Source organism: Callionymus lyra, chromosome 3 (genome assembly GCF_982586985.1).
Source record: "Callionymus lyra chromosome 3, fCalLyr1.hap1.1, whole genome shotgun sequence".
In the NCBI taxonomy this organism is placed as follows: Eukaryota; Metazoa; Chordata; class Actinopteri; order Syngnathiformes; family Callionymidae; genus Callionymus; species Callionymus lyra.
In genome coordinates, this window is record NC_141820.1 from 14,771,807 (window position 1) to 14,788,952 (window position 17,146).

Sequence of the window (17,146 nt, forward strand, 5' to 3'; positions counted from 1 at the left end):
AAACATTTTTATTCCTTCAAACTACATATGAAACGGACACAATAAATTATCTTCCAAATATCGACTTTCAATGTTTACAAAAGTTATCACAAACTGTACACATCGTCACAGACGTCGACGTTCAAGAGAATCTGCCCAAAAGTTTGTTTTTTTTTTCCTCTCTTTGCTCCGTCTCCACCAGTTGTTCACTAAATATCACACAACTGGGTTTAAACACCCGTCACCAAACGATAGAAATACACCGCCGTGGATTTTACTGACGTCATTTTTCACTTCGCAGTATGTACAGGTGTAAACACAATGTTTGAAAATTCAAACGCATATTCAGTACTGACGGTTTACCAGCAGAAAGTCAGAAGCATGCTACGGTTCAAAATGTATATTCTTTTTTTTTTTGTTCTATTTTTCGACATTAATGGCACCACACGTGGTTTTCGACGCATTATTATGCTTGTGCAAAGAACTATAACAGTACACAGCCGTCTTGAATAGTTGCTATGTTGGTAATTGATTGAAGGCAAACGTCAGCCACTGCTGTCAATCTTCATGTACTTGTCGACAGATAAAAAATATGGATATATATGTTATCTTTATATGTGTGTTGGTTGCCCTCGCCTCGCCTGCCTGTAGAGACTCTATTCAAACATTGTTGCCAGAGCATGGCTTCATATTCATCAGATGTCTTTATTTTACGATACAAACTAGTGATGGTGTGATGAAGCTTCATGAAGCAGTGTCATTATTTTCAGAGTCCACTAGATGGCGCCACCTACTGACCTCTAAACAACATGAAACTGCTTCATGAGGCTTCATCAACCCATCACTACTACAAATACAACCATAAGAAACTTGTCTCTCAACAAGAGTTCTAACTACAAACGCTGCGTAAAGTGTGGACCTTTTATTTGTAAGATAATTATTTTAAAATAATTCTCTGTTATTTCTATAGCTCTCGTATAAAAATAAGTTTTGCTCATTAGAATAACTTTATTTAAATTTTCTTAATAATAGCGTAATGTGGTGTTATGTTTGGATGCAAACTTGAACAGCGCAAGAAAAACTTTATTTCTTCATATTTTAAAAGTTACTATAGGGTTGAAAAAATGTGTGTTTTTACTAGTGATGGTCTGATAAAGCTTCATGAAGCAGTGTCATTATTCTCAGAGTCCACTAGATGGCGGTCTCTGCACTATTTTCCTTTGTTTTGAACAACTTTTCTACTAAAACATTACATTTTTGAATAGATAGCGCCACCTACTGACCTCTAAACAATATGACACTGCTTCATGAAGCTTCATCAGCACATCACTAGTATTTACCAAACGGTAACAGGTCTTATGATTCCGATTATTATCTTTTTAATTCTTAAAGTTTTAACGATCTGTTGCTCCTTCACCAAAAACTCCATCAAATTCCTTCAACATCAGTTTTGATCTTATTTAAAAAGTCTCTGTATCATCCTTTCCATCTATATTATCTGCTCCTTTTCTCATCTGGCATCTTTATAGATGTTCAAAATGAACAATATTTATTGTTTTAATTTTGCGTAAACCATCCGGCGGGCCACATAAAATGATCTGGCGGACCAGATTGGCCCCCCTTGAGTTTGATGCATATTAAAAGCAAAGTGAAAAGATGTTTTCTATTGATTTATACTCAAATATTTTCCCTCATGATATACACCGTTGTTAGATGAAGCAGAATAGTTGAGTCTCAGTAACGACTAATATTATGGGGTTGTTGTTCTTTTTTTTAATGAATATTATGTAGAATTCAGATTCTACTTTGACTGTTTAAAGTAAAAACCCGATGGAAACATAACCTAATAATAATGAACGATGCTACTCAACAATTTTAATTGCTGTTCGAACAATATCCTCAGCCTACTGTTGCTAGGCTACGGCTGACAATCACCCGACAGGGGGTCGCGTCGTACATTTGATTGAACACGTGAGTTAAATGCATAGATGGATGGTGGAAACGTGCATCGCCGTGATCTCCCTTACGATCGGAACAGACGTATAAAGTCTAGTGTGTCGTCGAGTGCTACATGTTCGCTGTAGATGCGACGGCGCCGGAGAGTTCTTCCTTCACTTCGGGTCGTCGTAGAGCCGCAGCCCTTTCACACTCTGGCATTTCACAAGGAGGGGAACTTATTAAACTGTGGGTGAAACGGAAAAGGTTGATGACTGACTGACAATCTTTCTTGGTGAGGGAAACCAACAGCGACTAGAGTGCATAGGCGTTTCTATTTAGGACCAGCATTACACGACACAGCTTTTTTTCTTCTTTTTTTTTTTTTTAAACACCAAAATCTTCTGTGAACATAGGAAATGTGTCGAGCTGAATGAACTTCCTGCGCATCATGCTCACGAGGGACTCATTCAGATGCTTCCTGTCCTTCAGGTCCTCCATTCATCATCTTCAGGGCGTCTTTGGGGGTTTGGGGGACGGACACGAACCTTGACTCTCGAAGCTGGCGCCTCTGCCGGGCCACTGCGAGGTGAGAAATCATCAAAGATGTTACTAACAAACCATTCAAGAACAAGATGCTTCGTACTATGTGACTTACTGAGGAATATCTAGATCAGTTTGACATCCATCATACCATCGATCTTATTAATGTGTTGATGAGGCTTCATGAAACAGTTGATGAGGTATCATGATACAGTGTCTCCATATTTAAACAACACTAGATGTCACTCTCAGTTTGAAAATGATGCCAGGTTTCATTAAATTAGTAGATCATAGTCAAAGATTATGAAGCAGAAAGTGACATCTAGTGGTCTTTCAAAATGAAGACACTGTATCATGATTCCTCATCAACCGTTTCATGAAGCCTCGTCAACCCCTCAGAAATACGAATGACTTCAAATACCATGAATTTGAAAATAACTATTTATATACGGGACGACACTTATTCACAAATTGTGTCACTTTATGTCAAGGTCTCTTATTTAATTTATTGTATTTTATTAATCTCACTTTGTTTCATTTATATTATTCTGTTCTTTTATTCTGCAACTTCGCCACAAAGGATTCCTATGTTGTGTTTACAACGCTGGCAATGAATGTTTCTAATTCTGAAAATAATCAGATGACACATAATAGATCAAAGACCATAGATAAAGTATTTTTGTGACTTCAATAATACATGAATAAAATCAATTTAATTGTGAGGTAAATAAATGATCTGTTCTGTTAGAAGTAAGAACTCTTCGACCTTCTGTGCCTTTTCAATCCGCAAAAAGAAAATATTCTTTAATCAACGGAAATTTGTTTGATTGTAGTTGGTTTGATTACGGTTGACAATGTTTGATTGTAATTTAAAATTCAGAGATTTTACTTGTATGATGCATACAAAACTAAAATTTAGTTAAAAAATGTATAGTTTCATTCATAATATCAGGTCAACTCATGTCACTCTTTGAGGATCATGAGACTTTTATTCTATTTTTATTCTATTTAGATTTTTTTCATTTTATTTTTATTTCTGGGTGTTTTTATTTTTTGTATATTGCTCTGCTGTTTAAACCGAATTTCCCCTTGCGGGACAAATAAAGGATTCTGATTCTGATTCTGATTCTAAGATCTAATCGAGGGGAAACTTTCTTAAATGTTATACTTTTTGTAAAGAGAAATGTTCCTGCATCTTAAAGTGTCCTTTAACCCTCTGACCCTCATGTCAAAGGATTGGGATTATTTTCAGAGTAATCTGTTCCTTTTTAGAGTAATATGTCTTTGCTAAAGTAGTGACTGGTGCTCACCTTTTCTTCATCTTAGTCCAAAAAGACACTAAAAAACATTGAAATACCTCCATACTGCTCGTCTGTAATGTCTGTCTTGTATTGTCTTTTTGGATGAAGATGTTTAAAAGGATTAAAATGAACAAACATTTTTGTCTATAACTCTAAAAAGGAACAAATTACTCTGAAAATAACCCCAACCCTCAGTCGTTATGAGATATATGAGTAGAAAATGGTTTTGATTTTTGGGTGAATTATGACTTTATGGGAATAACATTAAGCTAAGTAGGTTTGGTTTTATCAGTTAATCATTATCTAGTCCACCCAAAATGCGGCCATCTTGTATATTGAGTCATCCGGATTACAATTACGTCCCAAAATTTTAAATATTTTTTTATTGGCTTGGTTTTGACTTCCAGGTTTTCTGCAGCCAGTTTTTTTTTTAACAACCATCTGATGTTTTTTGGCAAGGTCTCCCCGGTTGTAGTACTTCTACCTCTTGCAATCAATATGTCCATTTCTACTTGTATGTACAAATGAATTTACTTCAAAGCAAATCAAGTCTTCACCTCTCCCAGAGCATGCCAGTGGGTGATGGGTTTCCGTGGGTACGCCAACATCTCGTTCCAGTGATCCCTCCCCAAACCCAGGGCGTCCGGTCCAGTGCGACACACACCGATCACCTCGTTGTGTCCGACTCTGATGACCCATAAATTAAAAAGTGAATGAGTAACGGCTGCGAATTCCGTCCGACGTCGTCTCCACTGACCGGTCGTAGTCCATCACCGAGATGGAGAGGCTGACTTGTTCCACGTTCTCCGGAGGAATGTCGAAGACGATGGCCTCGTTGTAGACGGGGTTGAGCGTGTTCTTTTTGGTGGTCGTTTTTCGCTTCTTCAGCCTTCGGCCGTCGCAGATCAGGTGGACCTTCACGTACGGGTCTGGTGCGAGAAAATGTTACGATTATTTTCAACACGGACGACATTGTATCGGATTTAGCATGAAATATCACGCGTTGTATTATCGCACTCATCTGAGATAAATATTACTTTAATATTCATTAGTTTTTATAATATTTATGTTTTTACTTGAGTTACACAATTCAACACTTATGTTATACTTTATGTTCACATGACACACATAAATAAAGAAATTATACAAATAATGTTCACATGACACAAATATATGATCACATGACAAATATTATGAATCACATGATGATAATAATGTTCACATGACGCCTAAATAAACAAACAATACACATCATGTTCACACATAAATGGCCACATGATAAACATAATGATAACATGGAGAAAGAAAAGTTTACATGACAATTATAATTAATCACATGATGCACATTATGTTCACATGACACATATAAATAATGAAATTATACAAATAATGTTCACATGACTCAACAATATGATCAAATGACAAGCATAATGAATCACATGATGCACATTATGTTCACATGACACATATAAATAATGAAATTATACAAATAATGTTCACGACTCAACGATATGATCAAATGACAAGCATAATGAATCACATGATGCACATACTTTCCACATGACACCTAAATAAACAAATGATACACATCATGTTCACACAAATAATCACATGATACACAAAATGATAACATGGATATAAAAATATTCACCTGACAATTATCATTTATCACATGATAACCATAAAGTTCACATCGAACAAATAAATTACTGCATGACGCATAGATAACCACACGTTAACCATAATGCTAACATGGCATCAATAATCACGACACTATGATTACTTTTTAACAAGGACAACAAAGGCACAACAACACACATCGATCAGGAGGTCAGAACACATTTTTTTCATTTTATATATCTATTGTATTGTCGTTTGTGTCTTCACTTTCTGAGAAATACTTGGTAGTGTACGTTTAAAGTGGCTCTAAAAGTAAAAAATATATATGTTTCAATGGGTTCGCCTGTAGCGAAGCTATGCTATATGGGAGATATTGGTTGCAAGTTCCTAACTGGCCACACATGTACACTAACAACTAGTGATGTGTTGATGAGTCTTGATGAAACAGTGGATGAGTGGATGAGGTATCATGATACAGTGCCTTCATTTTAAAACACCACTAGATGTCACTCTCAGTTTGAAAATGATGCCGGGTTTGATTGAATTAGTAGATCAGAGTCAAAGATTATTAGACATCTAGTGGTCTTTCAAAATAAAGCCACTGTATCATGATACCTCATCGGGTGTTTCATGAAGCCTCATCAACACATCACTACTAACAACAATCCAAACTCATACTCACATACATAAATATTTTTTGGGGAAACATGGCGTTCCAGGAGGAAACTGATATTTTAAATCAACACTAAGAAAAACTCTTGAAACAGACTGACTTTTTTTTTACCTTTTAAATAATTTCCCCACATCCGTCTTCCTGCATTAGCTGCATTCTAAACAGCTGGATTCATGAGCCAGTCTGTGTTTTTGATGTGCTTTCACGGGCGATTTACCTGAGGAGCCTGTGATGTCCATGGCTTTGAGGTTTCTGCATTTGATGACTGTGAGGGTCATCCTTCCAGCCGTGGGGAGGTAGCACATGGAATACATGATCTCTCCCAAATCCACGCTCTCCTGAGGGGGTCAGAAGAAAAATCTTTATAGATCTGTTCTCCGTCTGAACGTCCACCTTCTGCTGGATTCTAACCACCTGCAGTGTTCCTGGAACGAATGCAGTCTGAGAAAATCTTAATGTTTATGAATTACTCTTAGAAAATCTTAGAAAATATAGTTTTTACATGATTTTTGATCAATTCCAAGTGAAGATAAAGCTGTAAAGCTGTAACTACACATATATTCATCAGTAAAACGAGACAACTACCCCCCTGTCCATTCAGTAATAACGTCAAAAACAACACGTACTAAAGGTACTGCAAATTAAACATTAGATATTTGAGTACGAGCTGGTCTCATGGAAGCATGTGTAGGTGCTGAAACATCAGGCAGGCACGCGACCTGAGGCGCCGGACTCATTTGCTTTTGCACGATTTTTAATTGGGTTCGTTATTATAACTCGTGATCCGGGAGCAACAAAGACGGAGTCATGGAACTCATGAGGGGGGAAACAAAAGGAAATTATTTTTATAAAAGGGCTCATGAAATTGGAAAAAGCGAATGGATTTAATTCTATAAGAATAGAAGTAACCATTACTAACAATGGTTGGAGATTAAATTTTTATTTACAATACTATGGGATGTATATAGAGTTACTCAGGATCTATGTCTGCTGGGTTATTTGTAAAGTCCTTACATGACTCACTCTCAGGTTTTAAGTCTTGAATATCTCTTTATTGAGTTTGTGATCAAAAGTCATCGAAATACAAATTACTGACTGAGCTATGGATTCTACTACGACCAGTACTTGAATTACCTTAAAATGATAATTTGGATTTTTCTCTCCTAATTTCTGAGTCAAAGTGATTTCACCCATTTGTCATTACAGAAACGTTTGTCCATCTTTTTAGTTGCAATCACGCTCACTTTCTTTGTCCGAAAAGACAAACCAAAAAACATCGAAATACCCTGATTCTACTTGTCTGTAATGTCCTTCTTGTATAACATCTACTGTCTACACTTTAGAACCATTTCTAATGTTGGTTTTCAATACAAGATGGACATTACAGACGAGCAACATGGAGGTATTTGGATATTTTTATTTGTGACTTTCTTTGGACTCTCATATGGACATAAATTATTGTCTATAACTCCCAGAAGACTAAGAAGTAGGATTACTGTGAAACGTCTTCCACCCCTTGGTCAACATGATGGTAGAACATGAGTATTTGCGTCACTACCAGTTTGAATGATCAGCAAAAATAGTCATTGGTCAATTGAAGATTTGTTTGGCGCAAACCTCAGGGTAGATCTGCTCCAGAAAGTATTGATCTAATGTGATTAAGTAAAATACTACTTTAGCGTCAGATTCTCAGTTTGTATCTGATGTTGCCATGTTTCCTTTTTTTTGTACCATATTTTCTTCTCCTCTCTATTTCCCTTCTCAAAGAGCTCCAAAGCAAGAATAAATCACAAGTTAATCAAGTTTCTTGACTAAGTTTGTGCTGTTATTTCAATCAGTCCTATTGTATTTTTTTTGCCCTGTTTTGTACTTTTGTACATTATTAGTCAATGTTTGTGACTGTTTTTGCCATTAGGTCTAATGACTCTCTGCACCCAAGACAGATGGAACATTAAAGCCCATTGGAGGAGTTATGAGCTATGAGCTACATTAGTGCTTTTATTGTTAATGCTGTTTTTCTTTTCTGAAATGTGGAAAAAGGCTAATATTTTTTTTTCTATTACCGGCTTTCTATCACTTGCAACTGTTTATATAACCCTAATACGGGTCATGCCAGACTAGACCTGGCGACGTTGACCAGGACGATTTTAAGGTAAGGTAAGGTAAAACTTTATTGATCCCTCAGGAGGTCTCCTTCGGGAAAATTGTTTAAGACGATTAGTCGAACACAAACTCACTGTAGTCGCGGCATAGATATCCTTCCACACCACGGCCTCCCTGGACAGATCGGAGAGTTCGAAAAGGTTGTCCACGACCACCTCGCCGATCATGTCGTGGCTGGTGAAGCGGTCGAAGTCGTACACGCTGAAGTGCAGCTTGCGATTGCACAGCTCGTCGTACGTCACGGGGAAACAGAAGCTCTCGTCGAACGTGGGGTTCAGGTTCTTGCGGTGGACCCTGGTCTGGAACTTCTTCTTCCTCTCGGGGAGAAGGTAGATCTTCACGTACGGGTCGGACGTCCCCGTAAAGTCTTTGGCGGGCAGATCCAAGGCCTTCAGGATTTTCACCACCAGCGCCTGCTCCTCGTAGTCGTAGAGCAGGGAGAAGCTGAGCTTCCCGCACGTCTCCGCCGATTCTTTGGACTCGTCCTCGGAATCCACCGACTTTTGCTTGTAGAGTTCGGGTTTGATTCTGCCGATGCTCGCGGTAGAAGACTGACGCAGAGGAACTTTGTCAATATTGAAGTCAAAGCTGGTGACGTTGACCTGTCGAGGGAGGTGGCGCCGGAATGAGTTGTGCCTGAGGGGAAAAACAGGAAGAGGGTTTTTAACAATTTAACTTTCTTTTTTTAGCATTTGAAAAATCTCCATAGCAAAAAAACCTTCATCAACAGATCAGTCTGCACCACAGAGAGTGACAAATCTTATCACTGCCAAACAATACCAAAATATGCTTTTACCATTGTTACCATTTTCCAATCCTATTGGGTATTTTTAAATTGTTTTAATTATGTTTTAAGATTTCTTATGTTTAGTGTTGCACAACGCTACCAAAACAAGTTCCCAATTTGCGGTTCCCGGCACTGAAAATGGCAATAAAAAGAATTCAAAAATTCAAATTCAAAAAATGATGCTAATGCTCTTTAACTCCAGTTACTTATTGAGTATATTGCACACTGTACTACCTTTTTCATTTTATTGTATCATGCTGGTCCGGAGCGAACAGAAAATAATTTTAACACAACCTTCAACACAACCACAGAAGCTAGTGGGCCGCACAAATGACAGCACCTAACTTACTTATGGTGCAAACAAAACGGTGAACTCCCATGATGCTGTTCTACATACTGGTCTATTTAGTGACGCCTGATTGGTTGTACAATACTGTATTTAAATCCTTTGTTTATGTTGCCATGTCAATAGCGATTGACAGATGGGCGGCAAAGTACTACCATAGCTGTTTGGGTCACCGTTTGTGACCCTGGTCTAGAAAGGCGCTATATAAATAGAGATTATTATTATTATTATAATTATTATAGCTGTTTGGGTCACCGTTACTGAGAGCGATGACACCTTACATCTAAAGTTGAGCTCGAACAGTGATTTTAATTTTTTTCCTTTTCTTGAAAGTCGCACTGATAGTAACACATCTTCAGATCTTCAATTTCGAACAAACCAAAACATAGTATCAATATTTTCTACAAACTTTACATGATCTTACTGGTTAAATTTTTGTTGACCCTTTAATTTCCATAATGTACTGCAACAATTGAAGCCTACTGTTACTCTGCCCCATTTATTTTTCTTCAAACCCCTACATGCTTAGAGAACAAGTATTTCCAGCTCAGGGGTCACACGAGGACGATCTGCTGGGGGGTCTCGGGCAACAACCGCTCCACTGTCCTTGACTCCCTTTTGAAAAAACCTTGAAAGGCTGCAAATCAACATGAAATCGTTTGAATACAACATAACTGTCCAATCTTGTCACCTAGCAACTGGTCCTCCTTCTTTTCTGACAAGAAAGTCACAGCAGTCCGTCAGGAAAAACACAATTAATTTGTATTGAAAACCCCCCGAAAAAAAAATAATCAGACACAACACTAGAGACAGATTGTTTCCTGAGGCGGCGGCAATAAATAGTTCTAGTGACAGTTTTTTTTTTCCACTGACAAATGGAGCCGTAACCAAATTAGATGGATGGTGGTCTGCGACCCAATGTTTGAACATGGAAATATTAACTATTATTATTAGAGGAACACCAATGCAGTACACCTGTTTTTACTTAGGGTGTGTTAAGATACTATAACTAGGCTAGTTGTAGTAAAAAAAACAAAAACAGAATTAACATTAAAAAATTATATATCTAACCTCAACTGTCATAAGAGCCGAAGTGCATTATGGGACTTCAGTTATATACTGGAATATTTGTCCATTCCTACAGTGAAAGTGTGCCTGATTGATCTTTACCCAGAAACCTCCCAGAGAAATGTCCACACTAGATATTAGTGATGGTCTGATCATGAAGCAGTGTCAACATGACACTGTAATTAAGTGAGAAAAATCTCTAAATTTAGGAAAATGTTGTCACAACATGATCTGGATCTTATAATCCATGCGTTTGTTTCTTCTCGCCTGGACTATTGTAACAGTTTGTTTTCATGTCGTAACAAGAAGGATCTGTCTCGCCTGCAGTTGATACAAAACTCTGCTGCGAAAATTCTGACCTGCTCTAGCAGAAGAACTCACATTTCCCCGATCCTTAAAACTCTTCACTGGCTGCCAGTTTCTTTCAGGATCAGTTTTAAAATTCTGGTTCTTACTTTCAGATCTATTCATGGTCAGACTCTTCCTTCCATCAGTGATCTGATCCAGCCTTACACCCCAGCTCGGGCTCTGAGGTCTGTGGATCAGAATCTACTGATGGTTCCTCGCACACGGTTCAGGACCAGAGGAGAGAAATCCTTCCAGGCTGTTGCTCCTAAGCTTTGTAGGGATCTTCCTCTCTCTTTGCGCTTGATGATCTACTGACTCCTTCAAGAAACATCTTAAGACGTTTTTATTTGTTCAGGCTTTTCCTTGATTTTCAGGAACTCCTGTTGTGTTCTCAGTGTTATCTTGACATTTAAAGTATATATTTTATTGAATATTGTTTTGATTGTTTAAGCGCTTTGTGACCCTGGTTTGGAATAGCACTCTATAAATAAAAATTACTTACTTACTTACTTATTTGTAAAGTGCCTTTCTAGACCAGGGTCACAAAGCCCTTGAACAATCAAAAACAATACACAGTTGAAATATATACTTTAAAATGCCGAGACACATAAGACAAACACAGGAGTCCCAGAAAATCAGGGAAAAGCCTAAACAAATAAAAATGTCTTAAGATGTTTCTTGAAGGAGTCAGTAGATCATCAAACACAGAGGGAGAGGAAGATCGTTCCAAAGCTTAGGAGCAACAGCCTCGAAGGATTTCTCTCCTCTGGTCCTGAACCGTGTTCAGGAACCATCAGTAGATTCTGATCCACAGACCTCAGAGCCAGAGCTGGGGTTTAAGTCTGGATCAGATCAGTGATGTAAGGAGGAGCCTGACCATGAATAGATCTGAAAGTAAGAACCATCATTTTTAAAATTGATCCTGAAAAAACTGGCAGCCAGTGAAGAGTTTTAAGGATCGGAGAAATGTGAGTTCTTCTACTAGAGCAGGTCAGAATTGTGTATTAACTGCAGGCGAGACAGATCCTTCTTGTTTAAACACCAAATAAAACTGTTACAATAGTCTAAACGGTAAGACACAAACACATGGATTATAAGCTCGGGAATCATGTTGTGACATAATTTCCCCAATTTATTTATATATATAATTTATAAATTAATCACTAGCTTGCTCTTTTGGATCTTCCTTTTCTTGCTCTAACTACACAAGAGTCTAATCCAAGTGTTATTACTTAATTAGACCTAATTATTTTCCTTCCTCTAGATTTCAGTCCCCCCTGATAAAAAGACTAATAACCTGTCTACAGTTTTACTCCTACGTACTGTATATAAACCACACTGTGATAATAGTCATGTGGGCTGAGAGACATTAAAAATGAGTCTAATTTACCTTTTATTAGGTTCCTTTTTACAGTCTGTATGTAAAATAAACTAAATGCAACTGGATTTCTTTCAGACTTCCTTAGACCTTAGCTTTGGCAAATAAAACATTTCATTTCTGATCTTACTGACCAATAAAAAGAAAATCCTTGGATCAGTTTTTACCGAGGCTATGACTTTAGAGCGCAGAAGAGAATCCTCATTATTGCTGAAGTGGCACCGATGCCACTGTTGATCTGACTCCGCATCCTCCTGTCAATCAATACTTCTTCTTTGAGACCACTTATTCGTGGTCTTTGGCCTCGTCTTGGTCTCGACAATATATGGTCTTGTTCAGGTTCCTCTCTCTCCCTTCCGTTCTTGGCCCTTAATGGTGGCTTTGAAGCAATGTTTTCTTTTTTTTGTCCTCCGGTGATGGACGTGATGTGAATATTGACAGTCTAATCCACAAAGATCGACAAGACGGAACATTGTCAAGACTGATATGATGCTAATATTCTTAAACTCCAGTTCTTTGTTGTGTCTATTGCACACAGTACTACATATTCAATTTTATTTGATCAAGCTGCAGTCAGGAATGGATACGATCTTTGCCTTTGTTCACTTTGTTACACATAGGCAACATATTTAAACGGCAAATACATTTTAACACAATCACACAACTAAGTGTACTCATGGTAGATACACACTGCTCTGTTTAGTGACGCCTGATTGGTCCTTACAATACTGTATTTAAATATTTCTCTGTTTCTATGTCAAAAGTGATCAAAATCTGGAATTGGTTGACTGGGCGGCAAAGCATTACCGGGAGATGTTCACCGTTACTGAGAAGGTTGTTGAGGGGGATGGCACCTAACATTTGAGTTGAGTTTGCAAGTGCAAATAAATGTTGCTGAACTAACAGTTGTTAATTTAAACGAGTGAAAAATTAAACGGTCAATACTTTATGGATTTCAGTTAATGTGGACGTGTGTATTATTATGTACCGGTCTTGGTCTTGTAGTTCTTGGTAGTCTCTTGGTCTCAGATGAGTCGGCCTTGACTAAGTCTGTACACCTCCTTTTAAGAACGAACTCCTGGACAGGGAATTCAACCCTCAACCCAATTCAACCCTATTTTTTATTTTACTTTTCATTGGTATCTTGTTGTATGTTTCCACCAACCTTCAGGTTTTTAGACATACCTGCTCTTATATTTAATATTCTACAGTTGGTTCAATTAATGAATTAGTTCAACATCTGCTCTTCTTTTTCAGGAACATGCTGTTTTTGTTTGTAAAAAAACAGTGACTACTTCTGGTGTCGCTAATCAGCAACCCCAACTAATGGGTGACAGCACCACAGGCAAGTATCGATATCGCCTCCCTCTGGGAAAGTGAGCGCAGCTGTCTGGGAAACGTGAACTCCGTGGTGACAGCCCACCCCCAGAGTCGGCGTTAATCACGGACTTTAAACACGCCGGAACACAATGGAGCCGGAGCCGATTGTTTAATTACTGGTGCTACCTCCTGGTGTTACCATGGCAGCACGACCTGCAGGTTTCATGGTTGATGGTAGGGGCTCAAAAGGCCCGACCGTAACCTCGGCTCGAGGGGCCTCCGAGGCGGAGACGCCAACACGTGGCTTCTGAAGGACGAAGGATGTGTCGGCTGCAGGATATTGTCAGTGACGTGTGTGTGTGTGTGTGTGTGTGTGTGTGTGTGCTGAGAACGTGACTTTGATGCGGAAACCAATCAGGACAACCGTCCAGATGAGGTACCTTGAGGAGGAGGTGGGCTCCGTGGTCTGTCTCTGGATCTTCACCTGCTGGCTGAGCTTCTCCCTCAGGGCCGTCTGCACCTCGGCGGGGATGTCCGGCGACGTCTGGCTGATCTTCATGGCCGCCTCCAGGAGCTTGACGGAGCTGCGTCCGTTCATCCGGACCTCCAGCGGCAGCTTCTTCTCCAGCTCCGCCTCCGCCTTGCACTGCGAGACGTCCGGGCTGTTGGGCGGCGGGGCCTCCGGGAAGCCCACATGAAGGCCATTCGCAGTGTGTATTGACAATGCCTTGCTCCTCCAAAAGGGCCAGCAGAGCTTCCAAAAGACAAAAAGAGAGACTACCAACAGGGCGAGGCCACAGAAACCCACCACCACAGCGAGGAGACTAATCGAGATGTCTACGAGTGGGTTCGATACGGAAACACAGGAGCGATGCAGGTGGAAAGATTTGACAGACAAACATGCAAGGAAGAGAGAAAAAAAAGGAGAAAGCTGTAAGAAAGAGGGGCTGGCACCTGTTTGATAAAGCAGGGCAGTAAAAGTCAGGCTCAGGATCAAACAGTCGCTGAAGAACTCTCCCTTTAATGCCATGAAAAACGGCGTTTCGTTGAGCCAGTGAAGAGCGGTGAAGCCACAGGACACTTTTTAATTATGATGACTTGTTGTTTCATTAACCCACGAGAGAAATGATTGCCCAGATTAATATTCACAACACTTTTGGACTACCTTGTAGTCTTGTCAATATAAATATACACGTCTATTCACAATTAAAATAGTGTTTCCCCCCAGAAACATTTCATTAATTTTACTATAAATTTCCTGTTATGTTCTGGCTATTACAAAGACACTGTTTCTTTAACCCTTGTGTTGTCTCTGGGTCAAAATGACCTCCCTGGCTTCCATAAATACATATGCAGTGATGGAGGTCATTTATCTTGACCCAGAGACAACACAAGGGATACCACAAATACATTTGTTTTGGGGCCTTTGGGTCACCTTGACCCTGAGATAACACTAGGGATACCACAAACATATTTGATTTGGGGGGTTAGGGTCACCTTTACCCTGAGATAACACAAGGGTTAAGTGACATCAACTGGATGAAATGTTAAAATAGCTTTTTATCTTTTATCTTTAAACTGTATTGTTAAATGAAGGAAAAATTTAATGTTTTCTATATAATGTAGTCTTGAGTGTAAATCTGTCATTTAATGACACATTTCTTACGTCAAATGACATACTTTATGAGAGAATACAGTTTAAAATGTGTTTTTTTTTTAATAAAAGTATACATTAGAAAATGAAACCTGCGTCACAATATAAAGGAGAAGGAACGTAAATTTGACCATCATATCAATGAATATTTTCCTATATATTGTGCAGGTCACACGTGTCTTACATAATGTCACTTTAGAAACCGGATTTTCATTTATGTTTAAATAATTAAAAGGTGGAAATGACAAATAAATCAAACATTGTCTTACATCTCAAATCTATACAAATATATTGTTTATCCATTATTTTTAGGACATTTTCAAATTGACTATTGTGCAACAGGTCGACACATTTTATTACATTAACACTGAATTAAAACTTATCCCAGTTCATCTAGAATTGAAACAGATTTCTGAACCAATGCATCTCCACTTCTCTCATGCAAACACTTGTTGCGTTTCTCTCGCCCAAAAAAAAGTTGTGGAAAAAAAAACAGCGACACTTCTAACCTAGGATTTACCTGCGTATCCTCTGCTGGGGATGTTGCTGTCCAGCGGGAATATATCCGAGCATTTCTCGCGGTCAACTTGTCCGTTCCGACAAAGTTCCGTGACGATCTGCAGAGCCCGGTGGCACAGGGTGATGCTGTCCTCCACGCGCACGGCCATGTCTCGCCTGTTGATCCATTGCATGCTGGCGGAGCTGGAGACTTGCTGGTTCATCTGGACTCTGTGGGGAAGCGCGCCTCGTCCTGAATCATCTCTGGTGCGCAACCAGCAGCTCAGTGACCGGCAGACGCGCCTCCGTGCTTGGATGTCAGAACCCTCGCTGGCTTTCACTCACTGGAGCTTTTTTCTCGAGCTCAAGAGTTTTTTTCCCAGGACCTGAGTGTCCACGCCTCTTCTTCCACTCGAGACAGACCCTCCACGCCCACCAATTACTGGGGAAACTGCATATTGGAGATGAGAATATTTGTGAGGAAAGTGATTTAATAATGCATTCTTCAAAAGAGGTGTAGTTTCTATTTTGCTTTAAGAACAACAACTATTGTATATTAGACATATATGACTTGGAAAAATATATATTTTCCCATTTCACACTATATTACGCAGCCATGGAGTAAATGTTTTTTTGTAATTCTGTGATATTTGTTTCTTCAGATATTCACATCTCAATATATAGGTGTCTAGAGAAATTTGTATATCAAGGTATTTACATGTCAATATATACATATCTAGATATATTTGTATCTCTAGATATTTGCGTCTCAAGGTATTTACATATCTAGATATTTATATCTCAAGATATTTGCATCTCAAGGTATTTACATGTCTAGATATAAGTATCCCAAGGTATTTGTATCTCAACGTTTTTACATGTCTAGATTTAAGTGTCCCAAATTATTTATGTCTCAAGATATTTGCATCTCAAGGTATTAATATGTCTAGATATAAGTGTCCCAAGATATTTGACTCTCAAGGCATTTACATGTCTAGATACAAGTATCTAAAGAAATTTGTATTTCAAAGTATTTACATGTCAATATATAATAATATAGATATTTTTGCATCTCAAGGTATTTACATGTCTTGATAAAAGTATCTAGAGATATTTGCATCTCAAGGTATTTACATGTCAATATTTAATTATATAGATATATTTGCATCTCAAAGTATTTACATGTCAATATATAATTATATAGATATATTTGCATCTCAAGGTATTTACATGTCTAGATATACGTATCTCAAGTTATTGAGGGTATTTCAAGGTATTTGCATCTCAAGGTATTTGTATCTGAAGATAAAAGTATCTCGATATATTTGTATCTCAAAATAATTTAATCTCAAGGCATTTTTATTTTAAGATATACAGATGTTGAGATATTTGTATCTGTAGATAATTATATCTCAAGATATTTGCATCTCAAGATATTTGTATCATAAGGTATTTGTATTTTAAGATAAACGGATGACAAGATATTTGTATCTTGAGATAATCACTGTATATCTCAATGTTTTTGCATCTTAG

General features: G+C 38.3%; 1 protein-coding gene across 1 annotated transcript; it reads right to left on the bottom strand.

The window, feature by feature from the left end:
* Positions 1-1,292: 1,292 nt before the first annotated feature.
* syt10 (synaptotagmin X) lies at positions 1,293-15,929 on the bottom strand. The gene is made up of 7 exons (XM_087786546.1): positions 15,636-15,929; positions 13,902-14,298; positions 8,289-8,850; positions 6,269-6,389; positions 4,516-4,687; positions 4,316-4,445; positions 1,293-2,496 (listed from the first exon to the last, which is right to left on the bottom strand). The coding sequence occupies exons 1-7, from the start codon at positions 15,835-15,837 to the stop codon at positions 2,425-2,427; spliced, it is 1,656 nt and encodes a 551-aa protein (XP_087642672.1). The 5' UTR covers positions 15,838-15,929; the 3' UTR covers positions 1,293-2,424.
* Between the last annotated feature and the right edge of the window lie 1,217 nt (positions 15,930-17,146).